The sequence below is a fragment of the Enhydra lutris genome, unplaced genomic scaffold, assembly GCF_002288905.1.
Source record: "Enhydra lutris kenyoni isolate GAN:26980312 unplaced genomic scaffold, ASM228890v2 scaffoldscaffold5, whole genome shotgun sequence".
In the NCBI taxonomy this organism is placed as follows: domain Eukaryota; kingdom Metazoa; phylum Chordata; class Mammalia; order Carnivora; family Mustelidae; genus Enhydra; species Enhydra lutris.
In genome coordinates, this window is record NW_019154089.1 from 8,758,833 (window position 1) to 8,784,296 (window position 25,464).

Genomic DNA, 25,464 nt, shown 5'->3' on the forward strand with positions numbered 1-25,464 from the left:
CACTAATAGTCCTATTCACTTGGCTACTACTTATTCTTGAACTCTTGTACCACTCATACCTGAAACAGACAGACATCAACTCTTTCTGAGAAATCATCAGGAAATTTTGTGCATCTCATTAGAGCTTTTATGTGACAGTTTTTTTTGTGTGTGTTGAGGTAGGGGGGAGGATAAGGGAATAGTTTTTCCAGGCTTACCTTTATAACATACAGTAATAAATTTGGAGGATGGGTCATATGTGGCTTTGAACATCACAAATAATTGTTTAAAATTCACTCAGTAACTGTTAGTGGTCCATTGTAGCATTTTGAACAGGAAATGTGATAAAGTGATGATTTTTACATAGGTGATTTATTTGATGATATAGGATGGAGTTGGAGAGGAATGTGTCTGAAGCAATAGCATCACCTCTTTGTATAGTTCAGGACTGAAGTGATTAAGATTTGAGTAAGGAATAATGGGAATGGGAATGAAAGAAAGGGCAATATGAGAGGACTTTATAAAAAAAGGATTGATAAGTTCTGAGAAGTGGTTGAAGATTTGAAAAATGAGCAGCAGAATTAGGGATGGGATATTCATGAAATTTCATACGTGGGTAACTGGGAATTTTTGATATTAGCCAAGGATAGGACATTTGAAGGAAAACTTGAGGAAAAATAATGTTTATGTGATGTGTTGTTAATTATATGTTATACTGTAGAACATCAATTTACCTTTTTGTAAATAATTTTTAAAAGTATGGCTTCGTCTGTGATTGGACAGGCAACGTAATCTTGTATCAGTACCATAAGTGTTGGAGACAGACCTACAGTCCAACTCAACTTTAATAATAAGGATCACTATGTGAGAGAGGAAAGTAATCTCTTAGGATTTTGCTTTGCTCATCCGTAAGCTACATATTGCTTACAGGACTGCTGTGTGAACTAAATAGTATAATGTTTATGCATGCTGGCCCATTTTAGCCCTCAGTTAATGTTAGTTTTCACTTCTTTATTAAAAGATGTCCGCTTTGGGGCACCTGGCTGGCTTAGTCAGTGGAGTGAACAACCCTTGATCTAAGGGTTGTGAGTTTGAACCCCACATTGGATGTAGAAATTACTCAAAAACAGAATCTTCAAAAAAAAAAAGGAAGCCATCCTTACTCTATTGTCATAAATGAAGATGGACACCAAAGAATAATGCATAAAACGTTTTTGTTTTGCTGTTGAGCATTTCACTGAAATCATAGCTATGATTATTGGCAAAATAAAATACGTGTATAATCATGCAGCTTCTAATTGGACTAACTCAGAAGTGGTAATTAATTATTCAATGTGTAGGTGTAGTTAACAGCCTTTGCTTCTGGTAAGTGCCTTTTTTAGAACGCATATGTTTGTGTGAGCAAGACAGACTATTTCCTGGAAGGAAACTGTGGTCTTGAGCTCTTCATAATAATGTCACCTTTAATCTTGAACTCATGAGTGTTGTCCTACACGGATTATTTTCTTGAAGCAGTTCGTTGCAAGAAGTAAATGAATCCTCCTTTGAGCCTGTTAAGACTCCACAGACTGTCAGTAATATGGAAAAATTGGATATTTAATCAGGAATCTGAACGTGTGTTTCAGGTGGAGAATTCCAAAGATAATGAAGATAGTATTCTACAAAGAGAAATACCTGCCAGACAATCTCGACGAAGGTTTCGGAAAATTAATTATAAAGGAGAGCGTCAAACTATTACTGATGATGTGGACATTAACAGCTATCTTTCTGTGAGTATATTCAGGGAACAGTTCATGGCTCTCCCTTAATTTTTATATATGGTATCTTTAATTTACATGTATTTTTGGTAATATCAACACTTAAGGTTCAACATAAAATTTTAGAGCAGGTAAATATATATAATTTTTAAAAAATATTTATGCTCAGTTGATTTTGGTAGAAATGCTCTTACCAGGGGCGCCTGGTGGCTCAGTGAGTTAAGCCTCTGTCTTCAGCTCGGGTCATGATCTCGGAGTCATGGGATCAAGCCCTACATCAGGCTCTCTGCTCAGCAGGGAGCCTGCTTCTCCTCTCTCTCTTTCTCTGCCTGCCTCTCTGCCTGCTTGTGATCTCTGTCAAATAAATAAATAAAAATCTTTAAGTGGAAGTTTTGTTTTTGCTTTGGTTTTTGTTTAAATCATGTAAAAAAAATTCTTGCTGTATCTTTTTAGACCTTCTTTGTGGATTTTCTTGCCTTTTTGTTATCTAGTGGAATATAAAAGAGAGTTCTAAGAACTCAGATAATAGACTCATTGGGAGCTTTTTTCCTGATATTCTGTAAGGCGTACAAAAGAAAAATATATCCATTTTTCTCTTGTCATATGGGAGAAATACAGATACTGTGTGTTAGTGCAGAAATGTGGGCAAGTGTTAGTGATATGTTTTTACATACAAATATTGAAGAAGCAGCAGCAGCAGCAGCAGATGAAATAATTAGCTTTTGTAACACTAGAAGAAACAGAAGCTGTTTCTCCAGAAATCTTCAGTTTTGTAATTGCAGAGAACTTCATTTTAAACTAAAAAATATTTGAATTAAGAAGAAAGGATAGGGGCACCTGGGTGGCATAATCATTTAAGCATCTGCCTTCATCTCAGGTCATGATCTTAGGGTCCTGGGGTTGAGCCCCATGTCAGGCTCCCTGCTTGGAGGGGAGTCTACTTCTCCCTCTCCCACTGTTCCTCTTCCTTGCTTGTGCTCTCTCTCTCAAATAAATAAATAAATTCTTAAAAAAAAAGAAAAAGTAAGGATAATCTAAGAAAGAATAAATCCAGGGGTATTTTATCAGTTTCAAAGAAGTCATGATCCCTCCCAAAATATAGAAATAGTTTAGAGATTGATTGCAACAAAATGCCCAAGGTTATGTTTAATTCATTTGGTTGTCAAAACAGAACTTCCTCCTTCCATATTAGGAGGAAGGATTATTTAAGGAATTGTGTATAGTGGAGTAAATGTTAAATTTAAGGCAGCTCTAAGGATTTAGTGACATTTGCCTTATGTTTTTGGTTCCGTACATTCTAACAACAAAGAGTAATGTGAAATAGTCTCCTAGGTTTTTTTGCCGCATCGAGAGGCACTTAAAGTTCATTTCCTGCTCTTACTATGTAATAATTTCTTTTTATGTAATAAATTTCCCTATAATGAATAAATTTCAACTAACATGTTTGCATTATTATATAAGTAATATGTGTCTGTTTTGGAAAAATTATACATTGACTTGTCATACTACCCAGTTATGTAACCATTCATGACATTTTGTGTATTCTTGGGTAAAGGGGCTTTTTTCCCACATAGAGTTACAAATGTAAGCTTTTTGGCTTTTTAAAACTTAAATATATGAAAACTCTTTAAAATTTACGTGTATAATGTGAATATCTTTCAGTGCTTTAGAAAATTTTTTTTTACATTATTCTCAAGAGTATCATGGCATTCCATTATAATAATTACCATAATTTCTTTATCTACTTCCCAATATTTGGTCATTTAGATTTTTTTAGTTTTTATTTTTTAAATAAGGTTTAATTATCTTTCGTGCTTACGTGTATCTGTATGTCGGTGTCTTTAGAAAAATTCTGAGAAGTAGAATTACTATCTTTAATTGTATTATTTGGTTTTCCTTATATGAGCTACACTGCATAGTTTGTATGTGTGTTTTGATCACTTACTCCAGTCTCAGCTCTAGTGTGTTCTTAGATTTTTTTGGCATCATGTCTTGAAGCCCAGGCAAATTCTGTATTTTCTCTAGGTAGCTGTGGCTTATGCTCCTGAGTCATGTACTTGTAACTCTCATGTGTGCTAAATGTTGTTCTCCTGGGGATAAGTTGGTTTCCTGTGTAGACCAGAAATAACAACAGGCACGCTGCTTGAGATGCTGTCCATTTGATGACTCTGAGTGAAGTGTGGCATTGTTGCACTTAAAGGGTTATATAGCTAGTTTTAAGTACTTAACCTATTAAGTACTATCAGAAGTTTGGCAGAGGGGAGAACTAAGTTTATTCAGGGTAGTTATTAACTATGAGACTGGGTTGGAAAAGGATTTTTGGTCATGTTAGGTAAATTTGCTATTTCTTGAAATAATAGTTTCTGTTTGCTTTTTTTTTTTTTCCTAAAATAGATATATTTCAGGCAACTTGGAAAAGGTTTTAAGAGATTTTCATTTATTATTCATTAATGTCACCCATATGTAAAACCTGTGTCTGTCCAAATACCTACATACTGATAGTTGGTCTGGATAAAGGAGGTTGTGCAGCAAAAATTTAATTAGTATTTGTGAAAACATCCAGAAGAAAATTGGCTTTATGACTACCTGAGGATCTTTCAGTTCTTTTTTTTTCTACTCTCAGCAATTCAGAGAAAAAAGATCAAAAGGAATCATTTTTTCTTGTAGACAGTAGTGCAGATTTGACAGTTTCTTTTTTCATTTGCTCACCATCATCAACTTTTCCTTGCTAAAATGCTGAAGGTCAGAAATTCTTAAAGATGTACAGCATTTTTTGTTACTGTTATCTTTGCCGTAAGTATTATTAGTATACAATCTGTACATAGAAGTTTATGTGTACTAAAGACTTTGCATGTTTTATTCTCTAATTGAATGCTTAGAATGATTGAAAAAGATTGTTTATTTTTATGAATTATTGTTGCAGTTTTGTCATACATTGCTTTATACAAAGATGAGAACCATGCTTTTAATGTGAAAGTGAAAGGGTTTTTTTCTTAATGTTAAAAAGAGCACTTCTATAACTGTAACATTTTTGAAACTCCTTAGGGTATTGCTCTCAGAGTTTTTAACAAATTTACATATTTTTGAATATTCTCAGTGAGAATATTCTAGATATTTGAGGAAGGTGTATTTCATATTTAGAAATAGCAGAAAGGTGATTGGAGTAATATTCAGTGAGAGTAAGATGGGTAATTATGCCAGCCGAAAATAGTCTAGCATTTACATGAGCCATCTGTCTTGAATTCTTCCTACTCACTGTATGGTTAGGGAGTTTCATCTAAACTCTTTGTGCTTTGGTTGCTGTACCTTAAAAAATGAGAATGGTAGGGGCGCCTGGGTGGCTCAGTGGTTAAAGCTTCTGCCTTCGGCTCAGGTCATGATCTCAGGGTCCTGGGATCGAGCCTCACATCGGGCTCTCTGCTCAGCAGGGAGCCTGCCTCCTCCTCCTCTCTCTCTCTGCCTGCCTCTCTGCCTACTTGTGATCTGTCAAATAAAAAAAAAAAATGAGAATGGTAGTATTGGGTGTGCCTGTCTTAAGGGGTGGTTGCTAAAGAACATGGAACATGTTTGCACACTCAGAGTCTAATCAGTCAGTAATAGCTGTAGATGCTTCTTAAATGTTTCAAGATTTATACTCTGCTCTTAATTTCCCCATGTCATTGCCTTAGTGTTCACTGCCTTTCTTTTTAGAATTGTTGTAATAGCATTGGGGCACCTGGGTGGCTCAGTTGACTTAAACATCCAACTCTTGATTTCTGCTGGGCCCCGGAGATTGAGCTCATGTGCTCACTGGGGAGTCCGCTTAGGATTTTCTCCCTCTTCCTCTGCCCCTCCCCCTGCTTGCACTTGCTCTTTATCTCTAAAATCAATAAATAAAATTTTAAAAGGAAAAAAAAACTGTCGCAATAACATCTCCTGTAATCCCTCGGCCCATTTTCACTGTAAAAGCAGTATTTCTTCATTTTAAGAAATATGGAAATTTTTTTTTTTCTAAATTGGAAAGTGTCTCATAAGCTCTCCATTAAGACATCTGGTTAACCACTTTCTTTGATTTCAGGATTTATTTTCTCCTTTCTCTCCGATATCCCTATGCTAGCCCTATTCTTTACCTCTTCCTTTATCCCATCCCACCTAGTCCGTCCATTTTACTTCTTTCAGTTCTAAATGAAGCTCTGTCGCTTCTTTTAAACTCTTAAATCTTTTCATAGCCTACTACCATCTACCGAAGAAATTCAGAGAGCTGATGTATGAGGACCTTCATAGTCTAGACTAGTTCTCTTTAATAGAACTTTTAACAATGATAGAAATATTTTATATCTGTTTCCAGATTGGTGGTAGTAACTAGCCACAAGTGGCTATTGAGCACTTATGATGTGGCTGGTATGACTGTGGATTTTAATTTAGCATTTTAATTTCAAATATTTGACATGTAAGTGACCACATGTGGCTAGTAGCGACCAGATTGGACAGCAAGGTCTGGACTTTGTCCAGCTCTCCAGCTTTATCTTTTCTTTTTTTTGTACGCATTCACTACTTTTTAGTCATGCTGAACAAATTTGGTGACCCTTGAAGGAACCATATTTTTAGTTATTTTCAGCTGTATTGAGATAGAATTTACATATAACACTGTGTAAGTTTAAAGTGATTTGATATACATATTATATTGTAAGATGGTTACTGTATATATGTATACACTGTCTAAGGTATATGTGTATGTGTGGGTGAGAAATACATGTGTGTATGTACTGAGGGTGAGAAACCTGCTTGTATATACATCTTTTACATCTGCTGTTCCTTTTACTTAAAATGCTATTTTATTCTTTGTCTTCTTGGCACAAAGTCATCCTCAAGACTCAATTCCCTATCATTTCATGGGAGGCCTCCATGATTTTCCATTGGAAAGGGTTAGGTATACATCTCTGCTTTCCCACAGTATTCCATGTTTATACTTGTGACTATTATTAGACTACACTGTAATGGTTTCTTCAGAATATACTTGCCTAATGGGAACCATCGTCATTGTACCCTCCAAGCTGGTTGTCTCTCAAGGAAAATAAGAGTGCCTCTTCTTGCATCAGCTTTCAGCCTGTTTAGATTCCTCTGTAACTTTGGGTACATTGTGTAACCTTCCTACATCTCTTTTGATTAATAACCTATAAATTTGTGAAAGGATTAAATGAGATTTTTTTACAGAAAGTTCTGCGTTGTGTTTGGGGCTCTAAAAACCATTTAATATGTCAACAGCTTCTCTTCCTGTTGTTGTTACTGTAAATACTCAGTGTTTGTTATTGCTTATAAAATAATTTTTTTATTTATCTGTTCTATACCTGAATATAAAATGTGTTTACCAAAATATTTAAGTATATTAATATAATAAAAAAAAACAAGTAAGCTAAAGAATTAGAACAAAGGGAAAGTAAAAGCAGGAAAAAGAAAATCAAGCTGGCTTGAAATTAGGGCAACTAAGATTCAGCCTACCACTGCTCCCATTCCCACCCAATTTTTTTATAGTGTTTATTCACAGTAGCTCTCTTAAAACATGGTATTTTCTTTGTCCAACCTTAAAAGACAAGGTGGTAACTAAATGTATATGAAAGTCACTGAAGTTGCTTTACTGTACACAACCACTGGCTAAAATCCAGTGAAATGATGGCAGGGGTGTCTGCCAAAAACTGATGACTGGTTTTGGAATGACTGATTTGAAGTTCTTTCTGACAGTAGTTAGCAAGGCCCACTAGGTTAGTCCATATGTCTTAAAATGTAGATTACAAAACTGTCCCTAGGACATGGGAAGAAAATAGAGTTTATATTTATATGTAGTATTATATTATCCTTTTAAATTTCTGGGGATTTGTATATATTTCATAACTATTTTTGCTGGGGATACGTGCATTTATTAATAAGTTACATATGTCAGGGGCGCCTTGGTGGCTCAGTGGGTTAAAGCCTCTGCCTTCAGCTCAGGTCATGATTCCAGGGTCGTGGGATGGAGCCCCGCATCAGGCTCTCTGTTCAGCAGGGAGCCTGCTTCCCTTCCTCTCTCTCTCTGCTTGCTTCTCTGCCTACTTGTGATCTCTCTCTGTCAAATAAATAAATAAAATCTTTAAAAAAAATAAGTTACATATGTCAGAAATGTATCTCAAAATTTTTTTTATTTTAAAAAGTTTCAAGATTAGGTTGTTTTTAAATTTCTTCCTCATTTGGCACCAATTTATCTCTTTAGCTTTCTGGCTCCATTATTTTGCTGGAGGTCCCTTCCTTTGTTCTTGTTCTCCCCCTGGAAGGTTTTTGGAGGCTCTTTTACCTAAGGTAATTCTTTAAAGAATCAGTTTGAATTTTAACATTTGCTCCTTCTATCCAGAATGGACTCCTACTGTGTCCTCTTGATAAGTCCTGCTCAGCTCCCAAGGCTTCATTCATTGATTGATCTCTTTGGAGACATCTTTCTTAACATTTCCTGTTCATAGAGTGGACTTCTCATTGGTCCCATAGGATGTGGGACTTATATGCAGTGCGCTCATAGAATTCAGCTATGTTCCAAAACTTGATTGCTATGTTTTAAACAGCCTATTATGGTGAACATTTTTCAAATGTAATGATTTGAATTTTTAATGTTGGTATATATGTGAAGTTAAATGGTAAAATTAAGGCAGAACCAAAAAGGAAGAAGTATTTTGGTTTCACCAAGGTCAGGCACCAAGTATGCCTTTATTCATCTTGAAATCAATAACCATAATATCAGAAAACATTCATGCTCTTTTTTTTTTTTTAAAGATTTTATTTATTTTATTTGACAGAGATCACAAGCAGGCGGAGAGGCAGGCAGAGACAGAGAGGGGGAAGTATGCTCCCTGCCAAGCAGAGAGCCCGATGCAGGACTCGATCCCAGGACCCTGAGATCATGACCTGAGCTGAAGGCAGAGGCTTAATCCACTGAGCCACCCAGGCGTCCCCACTCATGCTCATTTTGTGGAAACATTGTTGACTCAAATATAAACAAGGACATTCTTCAAAGGTCTGAAAAATTTTCTTGGTGTTTGGGTGCTTCATTTATAAATAGTGGTGGGTTTTTTTTGTTTGTTTGTTTTTTGTTTTTTTAAGATTTTATTTATTTATTTGACAGAGAGAGATCACCAGTAGGCAGCGAGGCAGGCAGAGAGAGAGAGGGGGAAGCAGGCTCCCCATGGAGCAGAGAGCCCGATGTGGGGCTTAATCCCAGGACCCTGAGATCATGACCTGAGCCGAAGGCAGAGGCGTAACCCACTGAGTCACCCATGCGCCCCTGGGTACTTCATTTATGAAATTACAGTCCTTTATTGATTTCTCATTTCTTATACTGTGTTTTAAAATAACAAACAGTAAAGGTGTTTGGTGTGCATGTTACCTTCTCTTAACTAGATCCCAAGTTCCACAATAGACCACATCATAATTTTTTCTTTCTTGTCCCCGATACTGCTTATGGAGCTTTTTACATTCTCAGGCACAGCATAAGCCACTAGCCTTGTTTTTCTCTTTGTCCATCATAGCACTTGCATATAGTGGAGCCATCAAACTCTTTCCAAAAGGACACCTAGAAAAAGGATTTCATGGCAACATCGTGGGTCATGGTCTTAAATTTAGAGGGCTTTCTTTTACTCACCTTTCTTTATATATGTTTTTTCTACCCAGTCCATTGTTCTGGAAAGTATGGCAGGTCGTAGGCATGGTACGGTACTCTAGAATCTACAGTTTGATTTTAGGCGCACAAATTACGATGAAGCAGTCAGCTCCCTCTGATGGCACCTTACATTCCCTGCTCTCCTGCAGTTTTGTTTGGATTCAGAGCATATTTGGCAAGATTAAGGCATAACTGTCAGTACAGTTGATTATTAGGATCAGATTATTTAACCACCTTTATGTTGGTACACCAGATAATGGCTATATTCTTCGACTTGGCCATGCATGTGATACCATAAGTTTTGGGGTTTTTTTTTTTTTAGCAGAGTTTGTGTTGCTTTGATGGAATCTGTGTGTCTTATTGATCAAGCCACTCCTGTGGTGAGAAATTAGGATCCTGCCGCCTGATAAGTTCATCAGAAATTAGAGGACTTTGGTCTAATCATGTGATTGCTGAAATCTCCTCTTTGATGAGGATGTCTTAGTCTGTTGAGGCTGCTGTAACAAAATACCACCGACTGAGTGGCTCATAAATAACACATTTATTTCTCAAAATTCTGGAGGCAGGAATTTTAAGGTGAGGGTTTAGGCCTGTTTGGGTTCTTCTGTATGCTCCCTGAGCTTACAGACTGCTGACCTGTCTGCTCACATGATGAAAATGGCGAGGGAGCTTTGTGAGGCCTCTGTTACAAGGGTATCAGAGTGCCCTGCACAGTGTATTTTTTATGGTGCTTTGCATCTTAATAACAGAAGAGGACTTTTCTCAATTTATTCTTGATTGTTTAACATCTCCTAGGAGAATTTTGCTTCCCATTTGCCTTCTGGGAAATAATACAGAATTCTTGATAGGAAGTTCTTATACCTACTTAGAGGGTCATGAGTCCACAAATAGAGAAAAAGCAAAGGGGTGGTAGTGTAATCAAACTAAGTTAGGACAAATGGCTGCCTCGAGCAGATTTTTTTTTTTAATTTGTGAAAAAAATGCTCATTGTAGAAATGTAAAAACGTAGAAGAATGTTAAGAAAGGAACTTGCCGTCATCCTCAACCCAGAGATAGCTAGTGTTGCTAGTGATTTGGAAAAGTATCTTGATTAATTTAGCTCTTCTAATTTAGATAATGCTGGATATTTATAAATTCTGTTCTCTACTTCTTAAGCTATTAAATTTTTCCTAAAACATTATTTTTAATAGTAATATTATGTTTATGAGTATAAGAAAGTACTCTCATGAAGCTTCTGCTTTTTGTCCCTTTAATGGACAACTTGTATGAATAAATGGACTCTGATTTTGTTGTTAGGATTAATTTGTGAAAGTTAATCTACTGGATTAAGGATATAAAAAATCATTTTTATAGCTCTGTATAAGTATTGCTAGCTTAATCGTTTCAAGAAATTATCATTCACTTTTTTTGAACTTCATGAATGTTGGGAGCTCAAGGAGGGCAGGGCATGCTGCTCTGGATCTGCCCAGGGAACCAGAATTGGAGAAATTTTTTAACATACTTGAAACACTTTATACAATAATTGCTACTGGAAGCTCTTCTGAAGTCTTTCTGAGGCAACTCTGTTATTAATGTATACCAGTGGTCCAAGGTATTGATTTTTAAGAGCATTCCAATTGAAGAGTAATAACTCCTGAGACACAGCAAACAGATAAATGCTGAATGTTTTTGCCATTTTGTTTGATTTGTTACCTGTTCAGAAACTATGCTGAACTCAGCATTTGGCTTTCATAATACTAGAAAATGCAGTATTAAAATTAGAGAAGTGAAAAAAAAAATTAGAGAAGTGATTTAAAGTTGGTCTCAAATATATTCTGGGATTCTAGAGATGGAGACCGTATTCTCAACAGTTTAATCTTTAAAATGACATTTGTTTTTACAGTTATGTTTATATATAGCTCTGTTTTAATTACTGGGTAGACCTCATTTTTTGGAAGAAAATAATACACTTTACATTAGCTTTTACATTAGCTTTGCTTGGTAGCACACTTGACTGACTGCAGGTAGAATATATTCTTTATTTGCCTGTATGTGAGTGAATGAACGCTTCCCACAACTGCACAGTTTGGGGGAAAGTGGAAGCATGGTGTGCCTTTTTATTGTTCCTTCGGTTTCACTGTTTCTAATTATAGAAGCTTACATCACCTTAGTTGATGATGAAGGCTTCCCTCTCCTTTGCTTTTTCTTCCTCGATCACTCCCTAAGGAAGGATCATATTTCATAGTGCTTATGTGTCCTGCTGGTAGCTTTAGCAGGGTTTTCAACAGCATGGTGCTGACCATTTAGTGGTCATAGCTGATAGTGTGTTGAAGCGCACTTTTTCTTAATAGGAGGAGAATGTTGATACTCTGGCTTCCCTTTTTTCAGAAAGGCTGAGCGATAGATAGAATGCACTTTAAAAGGAGGAATTCCTGAGGGGCACCAGTAATTAGAATTAATCGTGTCTGATAACTTAATGAGGATTCATTTCAAATATTAAAGTTAAGCAAGGGGTGAGGAAGAGGTGGAAAAGCTTGCTATGATCCTTTACAAGGGCTTGGATGTTACCTCTCTGACATTATGGTAACGGGTCATTCATTCTTCAAAAGGATTAAAGTGTTTTTACTATATAAATCAGCACACTTAATTTATATTTTGAAGACCAAATGCTTACAACTAAAATAGAGAAACGAGGGGCCTGTTTATTTTGTGGTAGTACATAATTTTTCTTTGTTCTTTACCTGCTTTTGAATTTGGTTTCTCCCAAATTGTAATTACAGTTTTCACTGTGCAGATGGGGAATAAACAATATGACCTTGCCTGAGATTACTATAAATCTGGTTTTTGTTATTGTCGGTTGTTTGTTTTTATAATGTCAAGAATGTATATCCTCTGATAACTTTATCGTTGATGACCGCCCCCCCTTTTCAGTGTTGTTTACTAAGTAAGAAATATATGTATAGTTTAGTAACTGTCAGAACCTCATTTTTGGCTTTCCATGCAATATTTCTGATGTTTTCATTTGTATTTTTGTTTAGAGGCAGTATATACAGTCAACATATTTTAATTATTAACTACATAGCATTTACATTTTTATAAATATATTTGTAATGGTTTGAAGCTTTGCAAAACCAAGGTATGTCGATTGCTTTCTTTTATGGTGGTGCGGCAGACCCTTCTGAAGCCAAAGATTTCATCTCATGTGGCTTAACATCATGACGTTTCATATGCAGGGGAAATGTATTCTTAAATGGCTATTCTGTGGTGATGGTTCCTAGATAATGTGTAGATCAGGGCACTCTCCCTTGCTGCGATTACTTCATTTGAATTGGTAAGATGAGATCACAATAAAATTCTAAAAATGATGGAAGTGAAAAAGTGTTTATTCACCTAATCGTATTTTTAGTTACTTGACAAATTACTGACTGTTGTCTTCAAAAGATGTTTATTTCTTTCTTCATTAATTAGGAGGTTATGTCATTTTTTTCCTGAAGAAATCATGTGGTATAGCATATCCTCAGAATGCTGGTGGATTCATAAGCTGAATATAGGATTTGGCCTGTGTATTTCTTTGATGGTATTGTTGCACAGGGGGATTCTGCATGCTCTGTTCACCATACAGTTCCCCAGGATGGTGGATACTATGAGGTGATTGGTAGAACAAGGAAAAGGATGATGTCATCTTCACTTACAGGCCACGCTATAGGAAAAGAGAGTTGTTCCTTTGCTGAGTTGTTGTTTACTACAGTAGTTTCTAACATATGGCATCTAGTGGATTGCATTTCATACACAGAGCGGCAGTTTCTTAAAGCAGCTAAGAGATGGCTCTCTCTTGCTCAACTTGAGGTCCTTCTTTGTGTGCTATCAGCATGATTTATTGTAAAAAGGGTGTGGTGGAAATGACCATTATGATCTTGTTTTTGGTTATAATTTAATCCTGTTGGTACCATACATGAATGTAATTGTTATCTGTCAATGAGACTGAACTACTCTTGAGTCATGTTACTAATGTTTATGTATAAAAGGCTTGGCTTAGAAATTTATCTTTAGTAATTGTTGGGCCTCATTTACATAGAGTGCCTGCTATCATTTTTCTGTTTCAAAATATGAATGCTCAAAATTAGATTTTAAGTTAATTTATTCTTGAATGCTTAACATAGTGTTAAAACTCCAATGCATTATAGTTTATTATAAATAATTAAGTTGAGGGGCGCCTGGGTGGCTCAGTGGGTTAAAGCCTCTGCCTTCGGCTCAGGTCATGATCCCAGGGTCCTGGGATTGAGCCCCACATTGGGCTCTCTGCTCCGCGGGGAGCCTGTTTCCTCCTCTCTCTCTTTCTGCCTCTCTGCCTACTTGTGATCTCCGTCTGGCAAATAAATAATTAAAAAAATAATAATTGAGAAAATATATTGGTGCTTGAAAATCAACCTGTATATGTTTACCATGTTTTATGTTTAGAAAGCTAGTCATGCTTATTTGTATTTTTGAGATTTAATTTTACACTTAAATGCAAATTTTTTGTATGTATTCTTTGGAAACTTTCACCAGAAATATGATTCTTAAGTTTTATGGAAATCTAAGTACATAAGTGATCACATAGTTTGAAAGCATGACTTACTTTTGTTAAGAACAGTATTTAGCTTTACTACAGTTAATTATACTTTTATAAGTAACAGCACAATTCAGATTGGCAGGTTAGTATTGTTCAGAAAGTGAGTCATACTTTGCGCAGAGGTATTAAAGAACTCTTTTTTTTTTTTTTTTTTGGTGGGGCTAATAACATGTTTCTTTGACAGTGGAGTCCTTTGTAATAACACCCATCTTTCAGGTAATAATTTCTCTTCCTAAGTTGCACATCTCTTGCCCTCAAAATTAGTGTTAGGTGAATAAAACAAAATAATTGTATTACTCTGCTTTGTTCATTGATTGTAACTCTCATAATTTTGCTGTCTGGGGATGTACTAAGCATTTTATCATTGGAAACTATGTCATTTTTTGGCCATTGGGAGGCACCATTACAAACTTAAGTGCAAACTATAGGAGTATCTGCAGTAGGTTCCTTGCGGCAGAAGTGTGAAGAGTAAGGGTGGATGCTAGAGGAATTGTTTTTAGATTGGATAGGGTGTGGCAAAATTTAATTTTTTTCTGGAATTTTTATAGAAAAATGTTTACTTTTTAGTCCCAAATGCTAGTTTTTAAACAGGTATAATAATTTTCTTCTCTGATTCCTTTTGAGTTTTACTGGCATCCTGTGTCTTTCTAGGAATTGAGTGCCGGGCTGCAGGAAAGTACCGTATTGCATGGGTTATTCTTCCTCAGAGGAGTTGGTATAGGCTGCAACTCGGCTGTTATGCCTAGTGATGTTTTTCAGCTTTTCTTTGCAAAATGAAATTCTATTGTTTCCATTTAAATATATACATAAAAATCTTAGTACTTAGTACTTTGATATTTTTAATGTTAAGAGTATCCTAAAGGTTATATCTTTTAGAACAGTTACTTGATAAATAAGTTTTGCAAGCAGAAACCCCTGATTTAGTAATGTAACAAACACTTATGTGACATCTGAGGGGAAGGCTGCCTTACATATTTGTAATGCAAGTATTTTACCAGTGCTAATTATTTTCCCTTGGGAGGACAATACTGTGTTAAATTTGAATAATTATAGGAAATCTAGCTTCCCAAATAAAGCTGTGTATCAATGCACAGAATTAAAAATCAAGATGGATTTTTAAAAGTGAAATAGAGAGGTGCTTTAAGCCAGTTTTTTTCTTATAGAATTTAGCTTGCTGACATGTCTCATGGAAGGGGTGTATGTGTGTGTGTGTGTGTGTGTGTGTGTGTGTGTGTGTTCATTAAATTGCTTTTTGGGCTACATCTGCAGATACAGTAGCCAATTGATCTAATGCAGTTTCTGAAGGCTTTCTATACAGGTGATGTCATCCTTTTAGCTCTATTCTCCTCCCACTCTCTTTCCTTCTTATTAGATATTTCATCTTACTGCAGAGCATGGAATCAATAGGAGCTTCTCCTTAGGGAGCTGCTGTGAAACAGGCAAGGACAGTAGGAATTAAGACAGTAACATATAGTCTTGTTTTAGCAGAAGATGTAGTGCTTTTGTGTCATCATATATAAATTTTCAACCAGAAAAGCCAGACTTAGATCAACATTACTGTCTTACTGATGCATTAGAACAAGAAGCAGTACTGCAGAGCTGTAAATAGTGCATGTGAAAAAGAGAAAATTTCAATTTTGGATATTTTCAGGCGTTCTCCAGGACAGACCTGTTAGAGCATATATATATCTTCTAACTACCATTTGCTTGCTCATCGGTTGATTTTTTTTTTTTTTTAACCTTTGGTGATTAAGAAGATAAAGAAGAAACTTTCATTTTAAGGATACAGTGTTCTGGTTTGCTTCCGATGCAAAAGAATTAACTGCAGTGCTTGCTCTACAGAATGAAATAAGTTGAAGAAAAGACAAAGCTGTATTACAGAAAGGAAGGGTTTCTCAGAATCCAGGAACACAGATTTGGTGCATGTTGCCTTATTTACTTTGATTGATACTGTATTAACTGTGTGTTACTACTGTGCATGTCTGTGCCAGGAGCCTGAAGAAGCATGTGTATGTCTGTATGTACTGAGCCAGAAATGTAAACATCTTGATTTACTGTGATTTGTTTGTTAAAAGTAAACATTGTGATGAAAACTGTTGCAGTTATTTAGAACAATACTCTGAGCTACTGAAAGCTCCTGATTTCAGTTTGAAAGGGATTTGGAGAAGCTGCCTTTACATAACACTGCAAATGGCGTATGATTTGTAAAAAGAAACTTAACAGAATTTTGTCAACATACTCATCCGTGTGGCTCTGGTTTGAAAAGGAAACTACCCTTTCCAGCCCAGGAAATGGCTTTTCTTGTTCGCTGTTATGCCAATTGTCTTCAGCCATGGGCCTCCAAAGTAAGTAATGTTTATTATTTTCTTGGAGATGAATATAATCTAGTTATTAAATTTAAATTCTGTTACTTTGAATTGTAAACGAGCTTTATTGTGCTCTTACATTTCCTAAACTTTAACAATAAGTATTACAAAGCATTATCTAAAAAAGCTCAATCTCATGGCCATTTTGTTTTTCGATTTAAAGGAATCTCTAAAGTATTCTAATGTATCTCTAAGAGGATTTGAAAAAATACCTTCGTAATAATCTATAGACTTAAAATGTAATGCATTTGAGGTATACTGTCTTCAGACTGAACCATTTGGTTATAACTATTTCTGTACTTCTCTGTGAGTATGCTCTTTAACCTGATTGTATTGTATAGCTTCCTTAAATGGTCGATGCATTTAGCAGTGTTAGTCTAATCTCTATATGTTTTTATATTACACAAAAATTTTAGGAAAACAGGGTAATAACTTCTCAGTGAAGTAATATGAAGGACATACTTAGTATGAAAAGTCTATGAAAAAATTTTTATGTTCTTAAGCATTTTAAAAATAGTCGTAAGTGAATCATTAGTAGCTTGAGATGTTAAGATAGCTTCTGTTATATTTGTCACTTTTTAAAAAGCAAACATTAACTCACAGAAAAGCAAAATGCTACACAACAGGACATGCTAGGTTTTAGGAAAATATGCAATGTAATTTAATAAATTGTATTGTTAATAGTGGTTGTTTATGTAGATCTGAAATTTGATGCCACTCAAGTTATCTTTCCTAGTATGTAAATTTCAAAAACAAACCCAGAGAAGTGTGAATTTTTAGTTTTGTTTTATGAAACTATATGTTTTAGTAAGCACTTTACTTGTAACATTGGCTGTGTCAGGATTTCTTTATGGTTCTGTTGAATAGAGACAGGCACAATAGAGGCATTTCCTAAGATGAAATCATGTCTTTGTTCAAAGGTTGTCCTACTGATGGTGACTAAGGGAGAAATACTGTTGATAGCGTCACTGCTATTTTCTTAAACGCAGCTTCTGGAAAGACATTTAAATTCACAGTCTATTTGGCAAACAACTGATTGAAATGTAAAAAGATGGAGAGAAACATAGGTATAGGTATGCGCTTCATTTGTACTATCTGGTAAGGCATGGGTGGCCTCCATAGTACAAATGCCACCTGTGGGGCTTTGCTAATGCTTGATAGTGACACTACTAAGATTTAAAACCTGTGGAAGGAAAATGGATGAGACCAAGTGAAAAAGCTTTAAAGAAAATCAAGAATGAGATATAGGTGTTGTTGTTTAGAATCCCAACAAAAACATAGTCTTTGGTGGTATTGGTAACCAGCTTTTGATTTAAAGTTTAACAAGTATAGAAGAGCCAAGGGGATTTTAAAAATCAGATTCTAAGGGTTGATTAAACGCTAGCAAATACTATCTGAGCAGGATTCTGTGATTGGTACTTGACTATGTAAATTAGTATTAGGGAAAGAGTATGACTTCTTTCCACCCCTCCCCCATCTCTCATGTTACTACTGTTGGAATTTTAACTCTGGATTGTGATTGCAAACACATTAAACCTGTGGTTAATTTTTTTTAAACTTGGTTCTCTCAGTTTCCCTGTACATCCTACTGATTTTATTTATTCATGTGTTTTGTGCACTCTACTACTTGGCTTTCGTTACTTCTGAATTTATTTTCTTGACAGAATAAATAGTTCTAGAAGCCAGATAAGGGAGTGGGGGGAGGAGATGAACTTTATTTAGGTTCTGGTATGTTCAAAATGCTTTATTTCATATTTACTTTTAAAATAGTTGTTTAGTTGTATATAAAATAATAAATCTAAAGTTTTTTTTTCCCTTTAGCACTTTGAAAAAGTTAATGTGCCATCTCTCACATCCGTTTTTTTTTCCCTTTAGCACTTTGAAAAAGTTAATGTGCCATCTCTCACATCCATTGTTGGTGATGAGAAGTCTGGGCTCCTTATAATCCTCAGTCCTTTGTTAAGTAATCTCTTTTTCTTGTCAGTGGTTAGTTGTTTTGTTTTGTTTGGATTTTTCTTTTTATCCTTGATGCCATGAGGTTTTATTATGGATTATCTAATTTTTTGTTTTGTTTTCTTGGGACTTGCAAGCTCTTCTCAAGATTCTCAATGGGAATCTTTATTCCCATTGGTCTTCAGTTATGGGAAATTTATTTTTTGAAAACTGCAGCTCTTAGTGTTGTTGATGTTGGAACTCTGGATCTGTCCATATTATCTCTAAACACTTGTTTCAGACTTTATTTTCACTCTATGCATTTCCAGTTTGATCTTCTAACTCACCGATTCTCCATTTGTTACCATTTGCTGTTCTGCTCTTCATCTTTTAAATTTCTAAATGTAATCGTTGTATTAATTGATTTGGGAGAGACATTAGGGTTCAAAGCCGATGGCCAAGAAAGAATTCTTGAGACATCTTTGTTGCAAAAAGTGGTTTTATTAAGGCACAGGGACAGGACCCGTGGGCAGAAAGAGCTGCACTGGAGTCATGAAGAGTGACCCATTGTATACTTCCAAGTTGTGAGGGGGTTTGGGAAAGCATAAGTCACTAAAGACTTTTGGAAGCAAGGTTTCCAGGAGCTTGAGGGGGCTAGCTGTTGTTGGGAAGAGGTCACTTATTGCTATCTAATAAAACCTTAATCATGAGACCCTTCAGATGTATATTGGTGGGCCATATACTTGTGGGGAGAGGGGTGATTGCCACACGTGTCTGGGTGGGGTTTAGAGATAAAGGAAATTTCTAAAGGAATTTTATATGTTAAAGTAGATTTCTGGGGTGGGGGGTGGTGTTTAGGATTGCCTTTTGCCCTTAGCAAACTGTCAACATCCAGGCAGTTAAGTCCCTAGAGGAATGTCATTCTGCCTGTTTCAAGGACTTGTCAGTGGGCTGTAGGTAGTAAGGAAATTTAATAATTTCTCTTATGCCTTTGTTTCCCACACCATTAATCATTTCTGAAATCTCAAGTGATGGTTTTTAACAGCCACCCTTGTTTAATAACTTGTTTTCATTTCATGAATGGCAGTCGTTTCCCTTATTGTCTGCTTAGCTCTTTGTTCATGTTTAAAGTCTTCTCTTAGTTGAGTGTGTTTGCGTATTTTTTCAGGAGGTTGATACTCCTCGAGTGATTGAGAACTCACCTTCCTGGTCTGTTCAAGTTGTTTACCCAAAGTGACTTATTTACTGGGTGGAAGAGATATCACCACTTTGGCTTCTCTTTGCCTTCTTTTAGGTGCTTCTATGGTCACTGGTCAAGGCAGTGAGTCCATTTTCATTTTTACACACAGCTAAATCTGCAGGTCATTTTCTGACCCTTACTTTACCTGTCTGTGGTGTTTGACACAGTTGACAACTCCCTTCTAGGCAGACTTTATTCAGACTAAAAGTCAGAGTCTTAGCTGTGATTTACTAGACATTGTGGGACTCTTCTCCCATTATCTCCTGCTACACTCATTCAGTGCAGTGACTGGTTTCCTGCACTCTTAAACTGAGTTCCTCTTTTCTCAGCAAGTCTGTCTGCACTTTTAATAAACCTACTGTTAAGTGCAAGTATTGATTGAAAGCTGCTCTTTGGTTTTAAAAATGTTACAGTGGGGAGATATACATGTCAGTGTCTCTCCAACCCTCATCTTCTAGTAAAACTAATGAACTAAGAATGTATGCTTCTCTTGTAGTTCCATTTGCCTCACGCAAAGTACTAGTGTAATATACCCAAGGCTACTGTGGTTATATACAACTATTTCCTTTAGGACTTCTGAGACATTTAGATTGTCTTCAGAAAACAGTCTCCAAAGGGTGTTTTTGAGCCTCAGAATCTCTTTTCTTTTTTCTTTTTAATTTATTTATTTGACAGAGAGAGTGAGCGAGCACAAGCAGGGGGAGCAGGAGAGAGAGAGAAGCAGGCTCCCCATTGATCAGGGAACCCGATACGGAGCTCAGTCCTAAGACCGAAAGTCTTGGCTCCACTTTATATATTAGGTATATTAGTACTTAACATGTTCTCGTAAAGCATTCTAATAAATGTTTTCCCCATACAAAAATGAAACATTTTAGCTGGATATTGTAGATCATGCCAAAACGCCTTTTGGGCTACCAGCCTTGATATTTCTCTTTCACTAAAGAGTACTGCTCTTGATTGCCTGATATATATTCCTCCAAATCTCTTCTCCCAAACTTAGATGAGTATATGTACGCAGAAAACATGTAATGATGTTTTTATGCTTAAAAAAAAATGAGTCTTATATTTATCATGAACGTTACTTTTTTTAGTCAGTACAGCTAGGAGACCTATTCAGGTTTGATTTATACAGGTTTGCTTCCTACCTTCAACTGTTGCACAGTATTCCATAATGGGCTGTAACAACTTAGCCATTCTTGTGATTATTTTTCTTTAATTCAAACTATTACACTTTGTTTATAATGAATGTTCTTACATATCCCTCCTTGCACACCTATATGCTTTTTTGGGATAGATACCCAAAGAGGAACTGTTGAGTCATAGGTTTATGAATTTAAGTAATTTAAGTAATAAATCTTAATGTTTGCTCTTCATAGTGGCTACTCCCCAAATCACTCTCCAGAGTGGCTATACCAATTCATAACTTAGTAATTTATGAGATTATTGTTTTCCTCCATAGCCTTGCCCATATTTTGTGTTATCAAGCTTTCTCTTTGCCAATCCCATGAATAGTTATTTGTTTACATTTTTATTTCCCTGGTTGCTGGCAAGATTTAGTAATCTCTTCCAGCAGCTCTCTTCTGCTGCTGTGATTTAAGTGGCCCTGTATGGAGGTGGCAGAGCCAAAATACCAAAGTAGTATCTGAGTTTGCATTTAAAGAAGTTGCCCCAAAGTATTGCCTGGACCTGCAGAGAACTTTGAGTCAGAAAAATAGACACTTTGTTGGCTTACGTCTGCCTGAGACACACAGGTCTTATGTCATTGCTCTTCCCAGAAACTTGTAGTAGCTCTCTATTACCTATAGGATTCAAAATCACAATACTTTGCTTGACATTGAAGATTATGTTCTACCTCTAGCCTCTTAATACATCTCTTTCCCTTTATATGTATACAGAGTCTTCAAAAGACTGTGTACTTTTTCGTAATCTGTGTCTGTATTCAAGCTGTTAGCCAAGGAACCTTTCCACCCCGCAAACTGAACTTTGACACTGGTCCTCATGGACATGTGAGCTCCAGCAGAGCTCAGAAGTTTGGGTATAGGAAATGGATAAAGTAACTGTGGAAAATAGGAAGGTTTGCCAGACCTGGTAGGCTAGAAGGATGATGCGGTAAGTGAATTGACATTGCTCATTAAAGATAAGCTAATAACTCCCTACTGGGGGTAGAAAGCAAAGGAAAAGGGGCAGATAAGCTGAGAGACTGCAGAGAAGGTTTAAGAAATCCAGGATTCCGGGGCGCCTGGGTTGCTCAGTCGGTTAAAACCTCTGCCTTCGGCTCAGGTCATGATCCCAGGGTCCTGGGATGGAGCCCCGCATGGGGCTCTCTGTTCAGCAGGGAGCCTGATTCCCTCTCTCTCTGTCTCTGCCTGCCTCTCTCCTACTTGTGACCTCTGTCAAATAAATAAATCAATCTTAAAAAAAAAAAAAATCCAGGATTCCTATTGGAGGAAAACTTTCTCCTTTCTGCCTCTTTTGTTATAAAGAAAAGGAGCTGTTGGATGTTAGGAACTCAAAACTGAGTATCAGGAAACAACTAAGTAGGAAAGAGCAATTGATTTATAGTCAGGCTGCCTGGATTTTTAAATGCAGTTTCCCTGCTTCCTAGCTATGTGACCTCAGGAAACTTGTATAACTCCTCTGGGCTTTGGTTTCCTAATGTGAAAATTGGGTATAATAATAACATCTACCTTGGCTGGTTGTTTGATGATTAAATGAGATAATCTATGTAAAAAAGTATGTAGAAGGATATATTTGCTAGCCTACATATTTGGTACATGTGGTGAGTACTCAAACAATAGCTGTAGTTGCTATCATTATTATTCTCATCACATGAAGAGGTTGAAGGGATTCCTGTATGTTGATCTAAGTTTCCTTCATGAGGGAGAAAGGAGATACTGTATACTTTTTTTTTAAGATTTTATTTATTTATTTGACAGAGATCACAAGTAGGCTTTGAGGCAGGCAGAGAGGCGGAGGAGGGGGGGAAGGGAAGCAGGCTCCCTGCTGAGCAGAGAGCCTGATGCGAGGCTCAATCCCAGGGCCCTGGAATCATGACCTGAGCCGAAGGCAGAGGCTTTAACCCACTAAGCCACCCAGGCGCCCTGATACTGTATACTTCTGAATCTCTGTCTGCTCTTCACTGTTAGACTGTGGGGACCCATCTGGTTTTATCTTTGTTACCAGCAGAGTTCCTGGTACAAAGCAGAGTGTAGCAGAGAGTATTAGAATCAGATAGTTCTGGGTTTTAACTCTAACTCCACTAGTTACTTGAGTGAGAGATCTGTGGCTAACAGCTTAATTTTATTGCCTCAGTTTCTCATTAGTAAAGTAGAGATAATCTTATCATTTAGGGTCTAGTCAGGGTGAAGATTTCTCATAAGTATCATTACCCACCCAATTTGCAGACTTGATCTTCTTCTGGCTTTGGTTCATTGTGTTACGTTGATGGATATCCTCTTTCTCCGTGGTCTTAACCTCTGTGGGAATCTTGGGAGTACGGATCATCTCCCACTCCTGACACCTCCACCAAACATATGACCTTTTAAAACAATTTTCAGTCTTCGTCTTTTCATAAACTTCGTTCCTAGATGAACGAATTTCTGGTTGAATTCTGTCCAAACGGTAGAAACTAAGTAGATCTTTGAGCTGAGATGTACTCCCATCACTATTTCTATATTATTGTAACCAGTTACAGATACCTCATTGATTTTTCTGCCTTTTTAAAAAATTAATTTATTAAAAATAGAGAGAGAGAACATGGGGTAAGAGGCACAGGGAGAGGGAGGTAGAGTCTTCTGAAGTTTTTGGTTGCATTATTCTATGTTCATGCACTTTAGGTCAGGTGTGTTATGGTTTTTCCTATCTTCTCTGTTGTTATATATTTTTTTATTTGCTTATTCTGTCACTGGGAAATTTGGTATAAATTGACAGCATAATTGTGGATTCATCTAGTTCTTTTATTGTTGCCATTTTTTGCCTTATATATTTATGCTTAGGTACATATTTATTTAGTGTTGAACCTTTTATTATTAAAATATATCCCCTTTTTGTCTCTAATGCTTTTCCCTCAAGTCTACTTCATCTGAAATACAACTACATAATCTTTCTTTTGATTTATGTTTGCATGGTATATACTTTTCCCTTTATTTAATGTTTTCCCCTGTGTAAACTTCATAGTTATACACAGTTTTACTATTCTTAAATCAGAGATTACAGTGATGTATGCTTCATCTGTGAAGTCTGTTTCTACATTTTCATGGACATTGCAAAGAAAAAGTACTTCAATAACTTCGTTTACTCTTCTCGAGACTTAAATTCTGTTGTTGTATATTGTATTTTAATTCTATATGTGTGTTGGGACATTAATGTTCCTATTTTATGTAGTCAGTATCCATATAGATTTACCGACACATTTCCTGTTTTCATTGGCTTTCCTTTTCTGCATCTAGAAGCCTCCATCTGGAATTGTTTCCTTTCTTCCTGTGGATTTCATTTATTGTAGGTCTTCTGGAGAGTATTTGTTTTCATTTTTATTTTTCTGAAAATGTCTTTATTTTGCCTTTTTCCCAAGGACTCTTCTTGCTGGGTATAGAATTTTCACTCTTGGAGATATCACTCCATTCTCTTCTGCCTTTCAAATTTCTGTTGAGAGTTCAGCCATCAGTTTAATCTTGCTTTTGTCCAAGTGTTCCTTTAATTTTTTTTTCTGACTGCTTTTAAGACTTCTCTTTATCTTTTTTTCCCTTGTCTGTAGTTTCACCCTAGTTAACATAGGTATGGTTTTGTTATTTATCTTTTTGGTCATTTTTTTTAAAATTTTATTTATTTATTTGACAGGGGGAGGGGGGAGAGAAAGAGGCAGAGAGAGACCCAAGCTGAAGGCAGTGGCTTAACCCACTGAGCCACCCAAGAGCCCCTCGTTGGTCATTCTTAAAGCCACTTGATCCCTGGCTTTTTATTTTTTGTCAGTTTGGAAAAATGCTCGGCCATTATCTTCTATGCCTTAGTCTCTCTTTTTCTATGACTCTGATTATTCAGATATTACCTTCTCACTGTATCTCCTATGGTTCTTGTCCCTTCTCTCCCAGCTTCATTCTTTTTTACTTTGGTGCTTCATTCTGGATATTTTTTCAGGCCAATCTTTACTAATTTTCTTCTTAGCTCTGTCAAATCTATTGAGTCCACGTTTGACTTTTTAATTCCTTAACTTTACTTTTCAGTTCTAGAATTTGCATTTTATTCTTTGTTAATTATTCTTTGCTAAAGTTCTTGTCTTTTTCTTTGTAGAGTTAACCCTTGAACAACATGGATTAGGACCACTGGTCCGCTGCTCAGTCAAAAATCCATGTGTAACTTTTGAATCCACAAAAACTTAAGTACTAATAGCCTACTGCTGACTGGAAGCCTTACCAATAACAGTCAATTAAGACATATTTTGTAAAATATTAAAAAAAGATATATTTTGTATGTTATATGTATTATATACTGTATTGTTATAATAAAGTAAGCTAGAGGAAAGAAAACATTATGAATAAAATCTAAGGAAAATATATTTAGTGTAGTGTATTTAAAAAGAATCCACATGTGGGACGCCTGGGTGGCTCAGTTGTTTAAGCAGCTGCCTTCGGCTCAGGTCATGATCCCAGCGTCCTGGGATCGAGTCTCACATCGGGCTCCTTGTTATTGTTGGTGATGAGAAGTCTGGGCTCCTTATAATCCTCAGTCCTTTGTTAAGTAATCTCTTTTTCTTGTCAGTGGTTAGTTGTTTTGTTTTGTTTGGATTTTTCTTTTTATCCTTGATGCCATGAGGTTTTATTATGGATTATCTAATTTTTTGTTTTGTTTTCTTGGGACTTGCAAGCTCTTCTCAAGATTCTCAATGGGAATCTTTATTCCCATTGGTCTTCAGTTATGGGAAATTTATTTTTTGAAAACTGCAGCTC

General features: G+C 36.2%; 1 protein-coding gene across 5 annotated transcripts in view; it reads left to right on the forward strand.

Moving 5' to 3' along the window:
- Window positions 1-25,464, forward strand: part of LOC111140881 (Rap guanine nucleotide exchange factor 6) — a 196,384-nt gene that overhangs the window by 68,596 nt on the left and 102,324 nt on the right. For all 5 annotated transcript variants that reach the window (XM_022493125.1, XM_022493123.1, XM_022493124.1 and 2 more), the window contains exon 6: window positions 1,605-1,748. In XM_022493125.1, the coding sequence (XP_022348833.1) occupies window positions 1,605-1,748 (144 nt within the window). The remainder of the gene's footprint in view (window positions 1-1,604; window positions 1,749-25,464) is intronic.